The sequence below is a fragment of the Borostomias antarcticus genome (genome assembly GCF_949987555.1).
Source record: "Borostomias antarcticus genome assembly, chromosome: 16".
In the NCBI taxonomy this organism is placed as follows: domain Eukaryota; kingdom Metazoa; phylum Chordata; class Actinopteri; order Stomiiformes; family Stomiidae; genus Borostomias; species Borostomias antarcticus.
In genome coordinates, this window is record NC_140249.1 from 21978035 (window position 1) to 21994451 (window position 16417).

Genomic DNA, 16417 nt, shown 5'->3' on the forward strand with positions numbered 1-16417 from the left:
AGCTGAATGCAGTCTATGTCGAGCCCTATCCATGACCAAGTGCAGTGTCGCCTCTGTGTATGAAATGCGCTATACAAATAAAGTTTGATTTGATATGTTAACAGGGACCAGCCTGTGATGTCGCAGTAGAGCGTGAGCTGGTAGCTCATAGCTTCCTGAGGCTTGAAGATGATATTGACGTCTGCTGAGGAATTGGGCCAGATGTCCCCCTCCTGGAAAAACGCACACACACACACCTGGTCACTCAACTGGTCAGTCCTGAGGCTGATCCAGTTCACACACTTCGCATAACCATCTGGGAACTCTCCATTGAAAACTGTTTGGAAAAGGGCAGGCACTTTCAAAACTACTTGGCCGGTGACTGGATGAACCCTCTAAAGGTCTATCTCGCGCTAACTTCAACCGCTCCTCGCTGTCATGAACCCGCCCAGCATAGCTGTTTGTATTTCAAATTCCTCAGAACCAACACTGATTGGCCAATTTTCTCTATCGAGAGTATCCGCAGTATTGCGAGTAACAACGTGAGCTGGCGACATCAGGGTGGTCTCACAGGGCTGCCTATAGCCTGACACAGACCGAATTGACATCTCGTTTCACTTCGCATCTCGAAAAGGGTTTGGACCCAGGTCACACACATCCCTAGCCAACCGAAAGCAGATGGGTTATTGCGCGGCAAAGTAGGCTATCATGGGAAATGTATTATAGTTTTACTTGTTTTCCATCTATTGTCACACATGAAAAGACCCAAAATGAACACTGTAAGCGGATTCCTTGATTACTACAGCAAAACAAATGATTTAAACAGCACTTGTATATGAATGATTCTGTCCTAAGCTTTTTGATCCATATAAGCAGTTGATCACTGTAACCGTGATCACTATAAGTGGTTTCCACTGTACTATACCTGTGTTTCATCTAGAACCCACCAGTGGTTCCACAGTGATGTGGCTGTGTTTAATCTAGAACCCACCGGTGGTTCCACGGTGATGTAGCTGTGTTTAATCTAGAACCCACCAGTGGTTCCACAGTGATGTGGCTGTGTTTAATCTAGAACCCACCGGTGGTTCCACAGTGATGTGGCTGTGTTTAATCTAGAACCCACCAGTGGTTCCACGGTGATGTAGCTGTGTTTAATCTAGAACCCACCAGTGGTTCCACAGTGATGTGGCTGTGTTTAATCTAGAACCCACCGGTGGTTCCACAGTGATGTGGCTGTGTTTAATCTAGAACCCACCAGTGGTTCCACAGCGATGTAGCTGTGTTTAATCTAGAACCCACCGGTGGTTCCACGGTGATGTAGCTGTGTTTAATCTAAAACCCACCGGTGGTTCCACGGTGATGTGGCTGTGTTTAATCTAGAACCCACCGGTGGTTCCACAGTGATGTGGCTGTGTTTACTCTAGAACCCACCAGTGGTTCCACGGTGATGTAGCTGTGTTTAATCTAGGACCCACCGGTGGTTCCACGGTGATGTGGCTGTGAGAACAGGCCAGAAGGTCCCGGCGCAGCTGCCTGCGTCGCTCCTGGAAGGTTCTGGACAGCAGAGAGAGGCGGTCTCGCACCGTGGGGTCGGCGTCACACTCGGACAGGAAGTCCTCCATCTCGTCTTCCTGCTCCTGCCGCAGCTCAGCACGCTCCCTGGGGAGAGGAGGGTGGAGAGAGGGAGAGAGAGAGGGACATGGAGGCGTCCGCTGGTAGAGGCACGGATCCAGTTGCAGCTCGTAGGTTAATAGAGTTGGAGGTCCTAGCTTGAGAGAGAGAGGGAGGTTCTAGGTTGAGAGAGAGGGAGGTGGAGAGAGGGAGGTTCTAGGTTGAGAGAGAGGGAGGTTCTAGCTTGAGAGAGAGGGAGGTCCTAGGTTGAGAGAGAGGGAGGTTCTAGGTTGAGAGAGAGGGAGGTTCTAGCTTGAGAGGGAGGTTCTAGGTTGAGAGAGAGGGAGGTTCTAGCTTGAGAGAGAGGGAGGTTCTAGGTTGAGAGAGAGGGAGGTTCTAGCTTGAGAGAGAGGGAGGTTCTAGCTTGAGAGAGAGGGAGGTTCTAGGTTGAGAGAGAGGGAGGTTTTTAGCTTGAGAGAGAGGGAGGTTCTAGCTTGAGAGAGAGGGAGGTTCTAGGTTGGTGTCCTACCTGAGCCGCTGCTCCTCCTCCTCTTCCTCGGTGGCGAAGGCCTTCCACTGGTAGTGCAGCAGCGTGTCGCTCCTGTTGAGGATGGCCAGGCTGCGCTGGCTGGACAGGGACACGTACGTCCTCTCCACCAGGACAGAGCTGCGCTCCAGCCTCACGCTCACGTCCGTGGACGCTCCATAGAGGCTGATATACACATCCTCCCCTGGACACACACACACACACAACCAGAGACACACACACACACACACACACGCACGCACGCACGCACACACACACACACACACACACACACACACACACACACACACACACACAACCAAGCACACACACACACACACACACATAAATCAAACATTTACAGAGAGACACATTTAATGCTGGTCAATACAAGTTCATCTGGATGCGTGTTGTCCATGTGTAGGATCTGAGACTGTGGGAAGTCTCAAAATACCCACACACAGGCTGAAAGGTAGAACACCAACCTAGAACCTCCCTCTCTCTCAACCTAGAACCTCCCTCTCTCTCAAGCTAGGACCTCCCTCTCTCTCAAGCTAGGACCTCCCACTCTCTCAACCTAGAACCTCCCTCTCTCTCAACCTAGAACCTCCCTCTCTCTCAACCTAGAACCTCCCTCTCTCTCAAGCTAGAACCTCCCTCTCTCTCAAGCTAGGACCTCCCACTCTCTCATTGGCATAACAGGATCATTATGAATAATTAAATAAATAATAGTCTTCAAATTGCTTTAATAGAGAGCAAAAGAAAGGTATGGGTGACATCTTATAAGACTTCATCATGGTCTAACTTGACAGGCAGGCCAGGGTGTTAGGGAGAAAATAGTACAGGTGGTCAGAGGTTCAAACTACTGTTCATCACCCTAAAACATATATTAAACTTCACATGATCAAAGGTCAGTACTAAATCCCTGGCTTTTTGGATTCTGACTAAAGAGTCAGTCGACTGTCACTTGCACCCTCTCTCCAGCAGTCATGGTTCCAACAGGGGGCGCTACTGAGAAAGGGTTTGACACACCTAGTCAAACACATCTAGCCAGAAATAATGATGGTGCAGATGGCTGCCTCTCTCAGTGGTCGGTGATGTAAATAATGTAAATATCTCCAGGAAGGTTTGGTTAGATTCAAATCAGATCTCCGCACCTGACCTGCTGCTCACCATGGCCAACATGGAAACATGCACACCACAACAAACCCTCTCTCTCTCTTTCTCTCTCTCCCAATCAATCTCTCTCCCTCTCTCTCTCTCTATCAATCTCTCTCCCTCTCTCTCTCCAAGGGCCCCTCACTCTAGTAATCTGACAATATGACAACAGCTCCATTCTGCACTGCTCTGCCCTGCTGCTCTGCCCTGCTGCTCTGCCCTGCTGCTCTACCCTGCTGCTCTGCCCTGCTGCTCTACCCTGCTGCTCTGCCCTGCTGCTCTACCCTGCTGCTCTACCCTGCTGCTCTACCCTGCTGCTCTACCCTGCTGCTCTTCCCTGCTGCTCTGCCCTGCTGCTCTACCCTGCTGCTCTGCTCTGCTACTCTGCCCTGCTACTCTGCCCTGCTGCTCTGCCCTGCTACTCTGCCCTGCTGCTCTGCCCTGCTGCTCTGCCCTGCTGCTCTACCCTGCTGCTCTACCCTGCTACTCTGCCCTGCTGCTCTACCCTGCTGCTTTACCCTGCTGCTCTACCCTGCTACTCTGCCCTGCTGCTCTGCCCTGCTGCTCTGCCCTGCTACTCTGCCCTGCTGCTCTGCCCTGCTACTCTGCCCTGCTGCTCTGCCCTGCTGCTCTGCCCTGCTGCTCTACCCTGCTACTCTGCCCTGCTGCTCTACCCTGCTGCTTTACCCTGCTGCTCTACCCTGCTACTCTGCCCTGCTACTCTGCCCTGCTGCTCTACCCTGCTGCTTTACCCTGCTGCTCTACCCTGCTACTCTGCCCTGCTGCTCTGCCCTGCTGCTCTACCCTGCTGCTCTACCCTGCTGCTCTACCCTGCTGCTTTTAACAACTCATCCCTCCAACCCTCTATAGAAACTCTGCGGTAACTTCTGCTTTTATGAACCCAGAGGAGAACCTTGTCTGAACACCCGAGATGAAACATATATGAAACGCAGACGGGGAAAGGTACTAAATTAAAAATGATTCGCCCGATGGGCCCAAAGTGGTCTTTTCAGAGGACACACACACACACACACACACACACACACACACACACACACACACACACACACACACACACACACACACTTGATTAAAATAGAATGCGCTTCTCTCCTCAATATGTTCCTGGCTAATAAAGGCCTGTGACTGATGTTGTAAAGGGTCACATATTCATAATCCACCTGCAGCCCATTCTACAGTATGTCCCCTCCTATGGCACCAGCAGTGCCTTTCCCCCAAGCAGGCAGGTGTCTGTGACAGGTCAGCTGACCGAGCCTCTGCCCCTCCCCTCAGCTCTCTCTACCGCAGATCGTCCCCGGACGAGCCCTCCATCGGCGCGTCCAGTCCTCCCGATCCTCCATACGTCTGGCTAGCTCGCTGTCCGGAAGCTCCCAGCCACATTAATGACCCTCCATGCCTCACCATGCTGTTGTTCACCATGTGCTGCCTCCACTCTCTCACCTTCTCCATCAACCCCCCCCCCCCCCCCGATCCTATAGTAGGTATTGAAGAGAAGCTGTTTTGGCCTCGTCCAGTACCCTGCGGTTCACTCCGGCGCCCTTCCTCCTCTGTGCCTCTCCATCACAGGCACGCACATCCTGGTCGACTCTGCGCTCGCAACAACGGACCACCTGGTGCTTAGGCATTAGGCTCCTCCTCCTCCTCCTAACCCAGCAGCTGAAAGCAGCTGGAACACAGGGATCACTACGGAACTGCCCCCCCCCCTAACTTCCCTTTTCGCCCTGTCCCACCCCCACCACGTTCTCCTCCCACCTGGTTCACCTCTCTGCTGGAGGAAGAGGCTTGTGTGTGTGTGTGTGTGTGTGTGTGTAGTCTGACCTGTGTGGTAGTGGAGCTCCAGGTCCTGGTGGTGGTCTCCAGCAGTCTTGGGTAGGAAGTCGACTGTCACCTGCATGCACCCTCCTACCCCCACCGTTCCAACAGGGGGAACCACTGAGAAAGGGCTTGACACAACACAGAACACAGCCGGGTTCATAGGGCAGAAGACTCCAACACGCCTGCTATTTATGTGTGTGTGTGTGTGTGTGTGTGTGTGGATGTGGGTGTATGTTAAATAGGAATTTGGTGTTGTTGTTGTTGGTCTAACCTGTGCGTGCGTAGCTGGAACTTGGCGTCTGTGTTGCCAATATTGCGAACCAGTAGGGTTCGCTGGGCCGAGGTTTTGACAGGGCAGACGGTGAAGTGCAGCTGGTCAGGGAAGTCCAGGACAGCCCGTGCTCCGATGGCCCGAATGGGGACCTCAAACCGCTCTCTCTCCGTCACACACACCAGCCGGTGGAGGTAGTCCTGACCACACGCACAGACACACGGAGACAGAGAAAGATCAAATCACAGTCCCCAACACACAGGAAGGGAGGTGTCTGGTGACCCTCGGCGCGGTACCTTGTTCTCCTGAGGGGTGAAGAGGACAGTGAACGTGGAGGCCATCCCTGGTGCCACCTTGTTACAGACGTCCACCGGACTGACCACACGGAAGTACAGGGAATCCTCCTCCACCACCTTCACAAGCCGAGGAATCTAAAATAACAAACAAACAAACAAATACAGATGTGTTGCTGGCATTTACATACAGTAGCAGTGTGAGCAGAGAGCATGCTGGGAGCCAGAGCCCACCTTGTCGTTGTTGCGGAGGGTGAGGGGAAGCTGGAAGGTCTCTGAGGAAGTGTAGTTCTGGAACACAATTTCAGACGGGTACGGCTGGAACAGAGCCTGGTCCACATCTACCGAGGAGAACTGACGACACAAGAACAGGGTCAGGGTGAAGAACCTCCCAATCATTCAGGACATGGAATACTGAACACACTGGAACATTTGTCAAGGTGCATGCAGAGATAATAATAATAATAATAATAATGTTGATAATAATAATAATAATAATCATCATCATCATTTAAAAAAAAAGTTATTTGGATAAAAACCTTTCATAGAGAAATTTAGACGCACATTGAGTTGTCAAAGATAGAAGTGTAGGAGTGACAACAACCATTCAGAGTCCTTCTGTCTGCTTCCTGCAGAACACCTTCCACCATTTTACATAAAGCCCTGACGGCACCTTCCTATCCAATGCCATCAGATTTACAGAATGTCTGTTGTTACCATGGATCTCTATAGGAGGAATGTGAGTGGCATGAACCACTCTCAGTCCGTCTGGCTCAGGTGAGAGGTTGTCACCACCACCTGGACAACCAAGCCATACTTTCTGTCTAGTGGCTCATCTTTGCCATCCACTTCTACCATTCTGTTTCGGCTAGTATTATCTTTTGATAGGTAGTTTCTTAGATAAGTCTTCTTGACCTTTGAAGTTGAGTGTGGTTCCGACACCTGTACAACACCCGAGATTAAATGCTACTTTTAATGTTCAGCTCATCGTACACTAAGTTTTCCTTACCCAAAATGTCTTTAAAAATTACCGTTTAACTGAGACACTCTAAACCAAAATTGCGCATAACCACCTCTGCTGTTGTATATAAACGAGGGTTAATATGTGCTCTCCCTACTTTTTACTCTCTGGTGTGTGTTCTCCCTAGTGTTTACCTTCTGGTGTGTGTTCTCCCTAGTTTTTACCTCCCTAGGGTTTACCTTCTGGTGTGTGTTCTCCCTAGTTTTTACCTTCTGGTGTGTGTTCTCCCTAGTTTTTACCTTCTGGTGTGTGGTCTCACTCATGTCCAGTAGCTCCAGGATGCGTGGCAGGTGCATCTCATGTGTATTGGCCAGTCTTTCCTCTGTGGACTGGGACCTCTCACGGGCAAATTCAGATGGGACCATCTACAATGACACAGCAGTCTAACTACTCACCGTGGTCAACTACAGAGCACTACTGACCACGTACAGACCAGTAGTCACATACTGACTACTACTGACCACAGGAGCTGTGGGAAGAACTCTGTAATAAGTAAAACACTAATGATAGATCCTTGTTGTTAGTTGCTAGAAATAGGGAACAGTGATCATGCATTATGAAGTGAACTCAGCACTGTACAGCCAGGGTTGTCTCAACAATCAAATCTTTTATTACTAGAATGTTCCTGCACCCTCACAGAACGCTGATCACTCATCTTAAAGCACAGCAAACTGGGGGTGGGGTATCCGTCATCTTCTCACCTTCTTGGGCTTGTCTTCCCGCCTAACTAGTTTAGGGTTCCGAGGGGCCAACACTTTGCTCTTGAGCCCTTCTGGTATTTTCAGGGGCATGCTTGGCAGTGCACCCGCGTGAGATGCCTGGACCTTGGAAGTTGGCATTGTTAGCTAGAGAGTTGACTTCAACTTGGTTCACTTCATCTGGAACAGCTTCAGATCCTGATGGACAGTAACAGAATCACTAGTTAAGTAGTTAGATATCCAGGTAGCTATGGTAAGTTTAGCTAGCTAGCTCAACCCAACTCAAAACAAATGCTATCTATGCTTGTTAAGTTATAGCTAACGTCAGCACTGGCACTAATTGAATGCTAACGTTAGCTAGCTCAACTAACATGAATGAGCATTTGTTTTCAAACAATTACACTTTAGCTCTATTAGTTATTTGTGTATTCATGACGTTATATGAAGTTATATAAACAAACGTTATTTACAGACTTACAGAAACTGTCCATTAATCAGCTGGTCACCAAGTAGATAGTTAAATTAGTACTAAATTAGTACTACAGCGCTTCAGTTAAGATACTGTTGACTGTTTCTCTCTCGTGCGCCTTGTTGGTGGTTAGCAGGCTTGGTCGTTACCATGGCAACGGCTCCCTAATGAGCTGCTTTCTCATTGGTCCGTGGCAAGCAAGTCCAGCCAGCGCCTCGGATGTCAAGAGATTATAGTATTTTAGGCTATTAGGCTACTGTTTGTTTATTTATTTAATGTATCTTTTGGTGATCAAATTAGCATAACTAACACTATCATGGAACTCTCCAGTCCTGCATCTCCTCTTCATACCATTGCATCGGTTTAAAGAGCGTGTAATACATCTCAACAGATTATTTCTCTATTCAGTTAGGCCTAGGCTACTTTGCCATAATTACTCTGGCTGTAAACTAATTTAATGCGTTACACTTTCTTGAAACACAGCACCGTAAACACAAATCATATGTGCTATAGGTCAGGGGTTTCAATCAGAGGAACTGACGGGCTGGATATAGGCTAGATATCTGACCGGCTGACTGAAGCCGCTACGGACCTTGGGTTTCAGGTTAGGCATAGCCTACACACATTACCGACAGGTCCGACAAATGTATCTCCCCGAAAGTTTAAACTATGAGTAAATCATTTTTGTGTTATAATAATGAGTAACTTTCATGCTCTCTCTCTCTGTCATTCTCCCTTCTCTGTGGTTCCCATTGTCATTCCTCCTCCGGGCTCAATGCTCGGGTCAGTGCGCGGCGGACAGCGGGCCTGTTCAAAGGGACCGCACTCTGCAGACTCCTCCTCCCCCATCACACACCCTCCCTCCACGCCAGTCGCAGTGTGTGACATCGCCCGGGCGATTACCGTTTATCACCCACAAGTCACTGACCAAGAGCCGTAACAAACTGCAGAATAAAACCGGTTCAACTATGGATACTCCAGTCTCTGGCCAGTGCAGGTAAGATAACGGTGTAGGCTATTGTTCATTTAAGGTTGTCTAAGCTACGGTAGCCTATGTTATAGCATATTCGCCGACTACTGGGGGACTCAAGCGCATGATGTTCGATCTCCAATCCTTATTATCGCCTCCCTTCTGGCGACGCTATCTGAATCTAATCACCCCCTTTCATCCTCAGATACGCTGATGAAGCTATTATAGCTCCGGTCCCAATCCATCTAACTGTCATAGCAAAGCCCTCGTAGATAAGAACCATTTCCTCCGCCTTCGTGAATAGCGCACTGATCCTGTTATACTAGCCTATCATTCTTATGATTTTTCATACTAGTCTGGGCATCACTTAAAGACACAACCCCTCTTTTTTTAATGCGAACCGTTTGGCATTGAAGCGAGTAATAGCTAGCGCAAGCTCTTTTCAAGGCAACGGGCGGAGATTTCTGTCAATAAATACAAACTGAGAGAGCCATTGTGCCTGTTCACAAGAGGCACGGTGCTTGCGCGGCCTGCTGAATGGAAAACGCTGATCCTAGCTGCCGATAGCACCACGGACAGCTCCGTGTCCGTGAGGAGCCATATCAGCCAATCAGATTGTATCTTTTTCTCTTGCCCCCTGTAGCCACTCCCCCGCTTTATCCTACTGTACCGCTCAACTGAATTGGATTTTGTTTGGTAAATCAATTTTTATGTTGAGAATTACATTCTATACACAGTCATACTCATAAAATGTGCTTCTTTGAAATTGAAGTTTTATGATGGAAGCTGGTTCACAGTTAACATGAGGAACAACATTATATTGCAGGAGCAGTGTTTGCTGTTGCCAACAGTGTGTTCACGGTGGTGATTTATTTGTCCTGCTTCCCTCCTACACACCGTGACTTCCTCATCACAGACATGGAGATAGATTTTAACACAATGGAGCAATATCTGTGTTCCTGATCTGTAGGGGAGCTGGGGACTGATGCTTGTCCTTCTTTAGTGCTGGTCAGATGACCTAATCTGGTTTATGATTATAACTTGTGATCATACTGTCAACTGAGCTGAGTAGGGCTACTTTGAATGACAGACAAGGTCACTGAACCACATCAACTACACTGTCTCTCCGTATGTCTACCTCTCGACGGTACCTCTCTCTCCATCCGACTCCCTCTCTCTGTCACACACTCACACAAAGGCTGTTGGGATGGTCATTACCAGCTGTATGGGTTGCTAAGCGAATACAGCTATATATAACATGTGAGGCCTGCATGTAGCAGAGGTGGTTTGTGTTAGGGAGGTGTTTAGATCCTTGCTCTCATGATGAATAAGCCTTATTGACATTTGTAAGCTCATGCGTCTTCTTTGCCCACAAGGATGTCCTTTTGGTCTAATGGTACTGTGCCATTGGACAAAGCAGAACCAGTTTCTATGACGATGTCTACCTTGAGCTTGTATTATCTGTATTTTTCCCTCAACCAGGAGACCATAGAGACAAGTATGATGAGTATAAGGAGATAATATGAAAAGTTACAGCGATAGTAAAGTTATAGTTATGGTATATTTACGGTGCTGAATCTTGTTTGGAGAAGTTCTGCTTTCATAACCTAACCAACCCTAACCATAAAACAAATATAAGATATTTACTGCTAAAAGGCCGACATAAGAATAGTCACTGCCTATAGTCATAGGTAGTTCTCTAGTTAAAGGATAAGCTCATTATTTTGGACTTTAGGGCCTATTCTCAGTCTGTCTTACATGAACCCAACACGTAGAGATCATTTCTCTGATAGCCTCAGTATTGAACTAGCTGGAGTTGTTCTGCAGGTGTACACACAGCTACAGTGGATCGGTTACAGTGGAAGTCAATGTGGCCACTGGCCAGTGAGAAGTTGGAAAGATTTGTAACCTAACTACTTTTCAAGTTGCCCTCCCCCCAAGGGTGATTTAAGACCCTTTTAGGAGTGCTCAAGCACCCCTGAATTTCATCTTAGCACCCATATAATAATAATAAAAAAATCATTATTATTATTATTTCTGAAATCATTTTAATCACAGAGACAGGGGACAAACAAATACAGGTGGATAGAGATTTTATTTTAAAAGGTTTAATATCCTATTCTTTTCCGGTTTGCAAGAGCCAATGTTCCTTGTTGGTAAAGAGAGAGAGAGAGAGAGAGAGAGAGAGGGAGAGAGAGAGAGAGAGAGAGAGAGCAAGAACCAGGTGAGAACAGTGTTGCCAACTCCTCTGTAAGGGAAGTTGCTGTTGGCTCTCCCAAAAGTAGCTAGAAGTCACTAGATGATGTATCAACTAATTTGCATAATACATTTAAATTCTGAAAGAGGCAAAATGAATAGAAAAGACTGACAAGGTAGTTTACAAACTAACTATTTAGTCCAGGGGTCAATCCAGATTTTGGTACCACCTAACTGCTCGATTGTCTCATTCAGAGAGGTCAGGGAAGAATGTTTTGCAGTTCTCCTCAGGTATATTGGCTTAAATGGGGGAACTGTTATTTTTGCTGCCATCTGGAAAATTAGTGTCAGAATCAGTATATAGGCTACTGTACAACATATGTACACCCCCTTTTCTGAGAAGCACATTGTGTTACGTCTGTATATGAAATGTGCTATGATAGTCGTTTTTACAAGTTTGATTGATCGATTGATGTTACTGTATATAGTTACAGGTACAGTACATTATACTCTAGAGGACTGTAAAAAGACAGTGTTTTTAACAGTTACAATTGATGAATCTCGTTGTCTTTTATTATTGTCCTTGATTAGCTCTGCGTTGTGTTTTGATTTCAATAAAATACGGCCCCAATCTCACACAATACCACACAGTCCAGTGTCTCCTTTTTAGGTGTATTCCAAATGAATCTCTCCAACACGGGATTTGAGCCCCAACAAAAGCGGTTTATTCCAGAAGGTTTTACATACAAAAGACGATGGCATGCCTAATGTACAGTTGACCTCTCTGTATGCTGTCTGAATCCAAATCAAAGCATTGGTCTTGTTGCAACGTTTTTATGTGGTTTGAGTGTCCGCCCCCTTCCTCGTCTCTTCTCCGATAAGACTGTCTCTGGTCTCTTCTGTGGCCTTGTTTTGACACGTTAACCTATGCCGCCTCGGCGCCCAGGCCTTTATCTCTAACCACAACAATGGTGTTTGGCCCAGAGTGTACCAGCCATGGAATGTCTTTATCTCATAAGTCTATGGAAGGCTATGGAGGGACACCGTTGCTTACTGAAAACTCAAGCCGACAGCCATACTCAGAGGTCAATCATCATAATTAGGAAATAGCTAACAGGATCATATTAAAAGGCATTTCTCTGAAAATCACCAATATTCAATACAGGTATGAGGACTGTAAAGATACAGTGTTTTTAACAGTTACAGGTATGAGGACTGTAAAGAGACAGTGTTTTTAACAGTTACAGGTATGAGGACTGTAAAGAGACAATGTTTTTAACAGTTACAGGTATGAGGACTGTAAAGAGACAGTGTTTTTAACAGTTACAGGTATGAGGACTGTAAAGAGACAGTGTTTTTAACAATTACAGGTATGAGGACTGTAAAGAGACAGTGTTTTTAACAGTTACAGGTATGAGGACTGTAAAGAGGCAGTGTTTTTAACAGTTACAGGTATGAGGACTGTAAAGAGACAGTGTTTTTAACAGTTACAGGTATGAGGACTGTAAAGAGACAGTGTTTTTAACAGTTACAGGTATGAGGACTATAAAGAGACAGTGTTTTTAACAGTTACAGGTATGAGGACTGTAAAGAGGCAGTGTTTTTAACAGTTACAGGTATGAGGACTGTAAAGAGACAGTGTTTTTAACAGTTACAGGTATGAGGACTATAAAGAGACAGTGTTTTTAACAGTTACAGGTATGAGGACTGTAAAGAGACAGTGTTTTTAACAGTTACAGGTATGAGGACTGTAAAGAGGCAGTGTTTTTAACAGTTACAGGTATGAGGACTGTAAAGAGACAGTGTTTTTAACAGTTACAGGTATGAGGACTATAAAGAGACAGTGTTTTTAACAGTTACAGGTATGAGGACTACCGCGAGACGGCAGACTGGTTGTTGGCCCACACGCAGCAGCGACCGAAGGTGGCCATCATCTGCGGCTCGGGTCTGGGGGGGCTGGCCGATTTGCTGGAGAACAGGAACACCTTTCCTTATAAGGACATCCCCCGCTTCCCCCATAGCACAGGTTAGAGTCTGTGTTACTGTTCCTCCTGCTGTTGACAGCGGTTTAACTCCGTCTTGCCTGTGCTGTGTTTTAGTGCTGCGCTGTGTTAACCCTCTATTAACCCTGTGTTGACTGCTGCAGTGGCGGGTCACGCAGGCCAGCTGGTGTTCGGGGAGCTGGAGGGACGTCAGTTTGTCTGCATGCAGGGACGTTTTCACTTCTACGAGGGCTACGACATCGCCACAGTGAGAACCCTGGGAACACTGCATATTCCAAAAGAAGAACCCTAGAAACACTGCATATTCCATAAGAAGAACCCTAGGAACACTGCATATTCCATAAGAAGAACACTAGGAACACTGCATATTCCATAAGAAGAACCCTAGAAACACTGCATATTATATAAGAAGAACCCTAGAAACACTGCATATTCCATAAGAAGAACACTAGGAACACTGCATATTCCATAAGAAGAACACTAGGAACACTGCATATTCCATAAGAAGAACCCTAGAAACACTGCATATTCCATAAGAAGAACCATAGAAACACTGCATATTGCATAAGAAGAACCCTAGGAACACTGCATATTCCATAAGAAGAACCATAGAAACACTGCATATTGCATAAGAAGAACCCTAGGAACACTGCATATTCCATAAGAAGAATGGCTTAGCTTGACTAACCTTTAACAGCTATGGGATTAATAGACCGGCAGACCACTTACTGGTTAAACGTTGATTTTTAACATTCACTTTGCTGTACAAGTCAGCCATGGTCTGACCTTTGTAGCTAGCAAGGGCCTGAATGGCACGTTGTCACGTTTTCTCTCTCCAGCTGACATGTTTTCATGTTCCCATACTCTCTTTCTCTCTCCAGCTGACATGTTTTCATGTTCCCATATTCTCTTTCTCTCTCCAGGTGACGTACCCTGTCCGCGTGTTCTTCCTGCTGGGGGTGGAGACTCTGATTGTGACCAACGCGGCCGGCGGGCTGAACGGTCGCTTCAATGTTGGTGACATCATGCTCATCAAGGATCATATCAACATGCCTGGCTTCGCTGGCCAGAACCCCCTCTGTGGGCACAATGATGAGAGGTGAGCAGACAGCAGCTTAAAGTACTGGTGTTTGTACAGTATACTGTATGTATGTGTGTGTGTGTGTGTGTGTGTGTGTGTGTGTGTGTGTGTGTGTGTGTGTGTGTGTGTGTGAGAGAGAGAGAGAGGGAGATAATATTGAGGTTTGGCGTGCATTAATTGTACTGTATAAAGTTCTACAATATTGTGTGTATGTGTGTGTACATGCGTGTCTGTGTGTGCGTGTGCATGTGTTTGTCCACGTGTGTGCGTGTGCGTGCAGGTTCGGCGTGCGTTTCCCCTGCATGTCCGACGCGTACGACCGGGAGCTGGGCGCTCTGGCCAGGCAGGCTGCGGAGGAGCAGGGCTGCGGCTCCTTCTTCCAGCAGGGGGTCTACTGCATGCTGGCCGGACCCGCCTACGAGACCATCGCTGAGAGTCGCGCTCTGCAGACCCTGGGCGCTGACGCTGTGGGTTAGTACTTACTTACTTACTTACTTACTTACTTACTTGCTTACTTGCTTACTTACTTACTTACTTACTTACTTACTTGCTTACTTACTTACTTGCTTACTTACTTGCCTACTTACTTACTTACTTGCTTACTTGCTTACTTACTTACTTGCTTACTTACTTACTTACTTACTTACTTACTTAGTAGAGACGACCGGACACACAGACACAGGCATGCGTGTACACATGCTCACACACACACACACACACACACACACACACACACACACACACACACACACACACACACACACACTCACACACACACACACATACATACACACACACACACACACACACACACACACCCCTGGTAATGTACTTAATGCCCCCCCCCCCCCCCCAGGTATGAGTACGGTGCCTGAGGTGCTGGTGGCCCGCCATTGTGGTCTTCGTGTTCTGGGGTTTTCTCTCATCACCAACAAGGTGGTGATGGACTACGACAGCGAGGAGAAGACCAACCACCAGGAGGTGCTAGAGACCACCCGCATGCGGACACAAGACCTGCAGAGGCTGGTCAGACACCTGCTGGCCAAGATATAGACCATCCCTGATTAACATCTGGACTGGACGAGATTAATGTAGGGACTGGACCAGTCTAACAGAGTTACATTTGGACTGGACAATACAATCTGGTCTGGACTATTCTGTGAGGGCCCCATCCATAAGGATATATTATATTTCATAATCTCTACAGTAAATGTTATAGCAGGCATCGGGAACAGGGACATTATTGTAATTAATTATAAGAAGTTATTTTCATTGCTGTATGTGGTGATGCTTTAATTTGATTTGACACTTTAGACAACAATTAGGCCGGATTCATAGTCGACGCAAACTACATAAGCGCAAGCAACGCAAGCTTAGCAAAGCCACGCAAGATCTCGTTGCGTCCTTGCATGTGTCATGCCGAAATTTGTCACTTGACGCAAGCAATAGTGCAATTCCTGCAACACAGAACGCAAGCTCTCGAGTCATGTTGGAGCTTGCGTTCACAACGTAGCTTGCGTTGTTTACGTCGACTATGAATCAGGTCTTAGTCCTCATCATACAGTAGACTCAAACAGAGACGTTTTGGCATTACCAGAGTGACACACAGTGAGCACTACACAAACATTGGCAACATTATTGTAACCATCAGCTGATACATGCCTAGATGAGAGGAAAGACTTGCTACCACAGGGTTAATGAATGTACCTATAGTCAGAGTCAACAGAGGAGGAAGGATAGCCATCTACTGTGGCTCTAGGACAGCCTTGTCAGCCAGGATGTTACAGTTAGCGCAGATTTTAAATGAATTATTTATTCTTGCCTATAAATCATGGTGTATACCTATTATTCTACCTTTTTGGAATCAGTTATTTATTTTTACTATGTCAATCTATTGGATAATTAGTACAATCAGAGTGCACTATCTATTTAAACACAAACCAACAGAGTGCACTATCTACTTAAACACCATCTATTTAAACACTATTAGGTTATTTTCATATTAATGTATTGCAATATGCTGAAGTGATTTCATATGTTGTCATTTGGTAATGTATTGAGGAATTCTATACACTGCTGTAAGTAGGTGTGGCTGATGGGGGTTTGAACAGAGACTATTCTATGTTTTTACCCGGGCTTTAGCTTAAGGTGCTAACGGAAGTCCTCAGGCCTCAGCCAAGGTCTGGTCAACACATGGTGCTGATGCACTTATCCTGCGTTATCTCTGCTGCTAGTGAATGTATTTTCATACAAGATGGGGTTCTGGAATAAAACAAGAGATGGCACGTGTAACCGTTTGTGTTGT

At 46.7% G+C, this 16417-nt stretch overlaps 2 protein-coding genes across 2 annotated transcripts in view; one reads left to right on the plus strand and one right to left on the minus strand.

Annotated features, from left to right (window-relative positions):
* The window catches only part of hydin (HYDIN axonemal central pair apparatus protein), a gene marked incomplete at both ends in the record, with an annotated part of 48537 nt that extends 41003 nt beyond the window's left edge, over positions 1 to 7534 (minus strand). Inside the window, 9 exons of the mRNA XM_084451386.1 lie at positions 113 to 212; positions 1455 to 1638; positions 2120 to 2321; positions 5114 to 5238; positions 5382 to 5581; positions 5678 to 5812; positions 5909 to 6028; positions 6935 to 7060; positions 7397 to 7534. Of these exons, the coding sequence (XP_084307512.1) occupies positions 113 to 212; positions 1455 to 1638; positions 2120 to 2321; positions 5114 to 5238; positions 5382 to 5581; positions 5678 to 5812; positions 5909 to 6028; positions 6935 to 7060; positions 7397 to 7534 (1330 nt within the window). The remainder of the gene's footprint in view (positions 1 to 112; positions 213 to 1454; positions 1639 to 2119; positions 2322 to 5113; positions 5239 to 5381; positions 5582 to 5677; positions 5813 to 5908; positions 6029 to 6934; positions 7061 to 7396) is intronic.
* A 1296-nt stretch (positions 7535 to 8830) lies between these two features.
* pnp6 (purine nucleoside phosphorylase 6) lies at positions 8831 to 15165 on the plus strand (the record flags this gene model as incomplete). The annotated part of the gene is made up of 6 exons (XM_084451387.1): positions 8831 to 8859; positions 12885 to 13054; positions 13175 to 13278; positions 13955 to 14130; positions 14393 to 14583; positions 14969 to 15165. 6 exons carry the CDS (start codon positions 8831 to 8833, stop codon positions 15163 to 15165), a joined length of 867 nt encoding a protein of 288 aa, XP_084307513.1.
* Positions 15166 to 16417: the final 1252 nt, after the last annotated feature.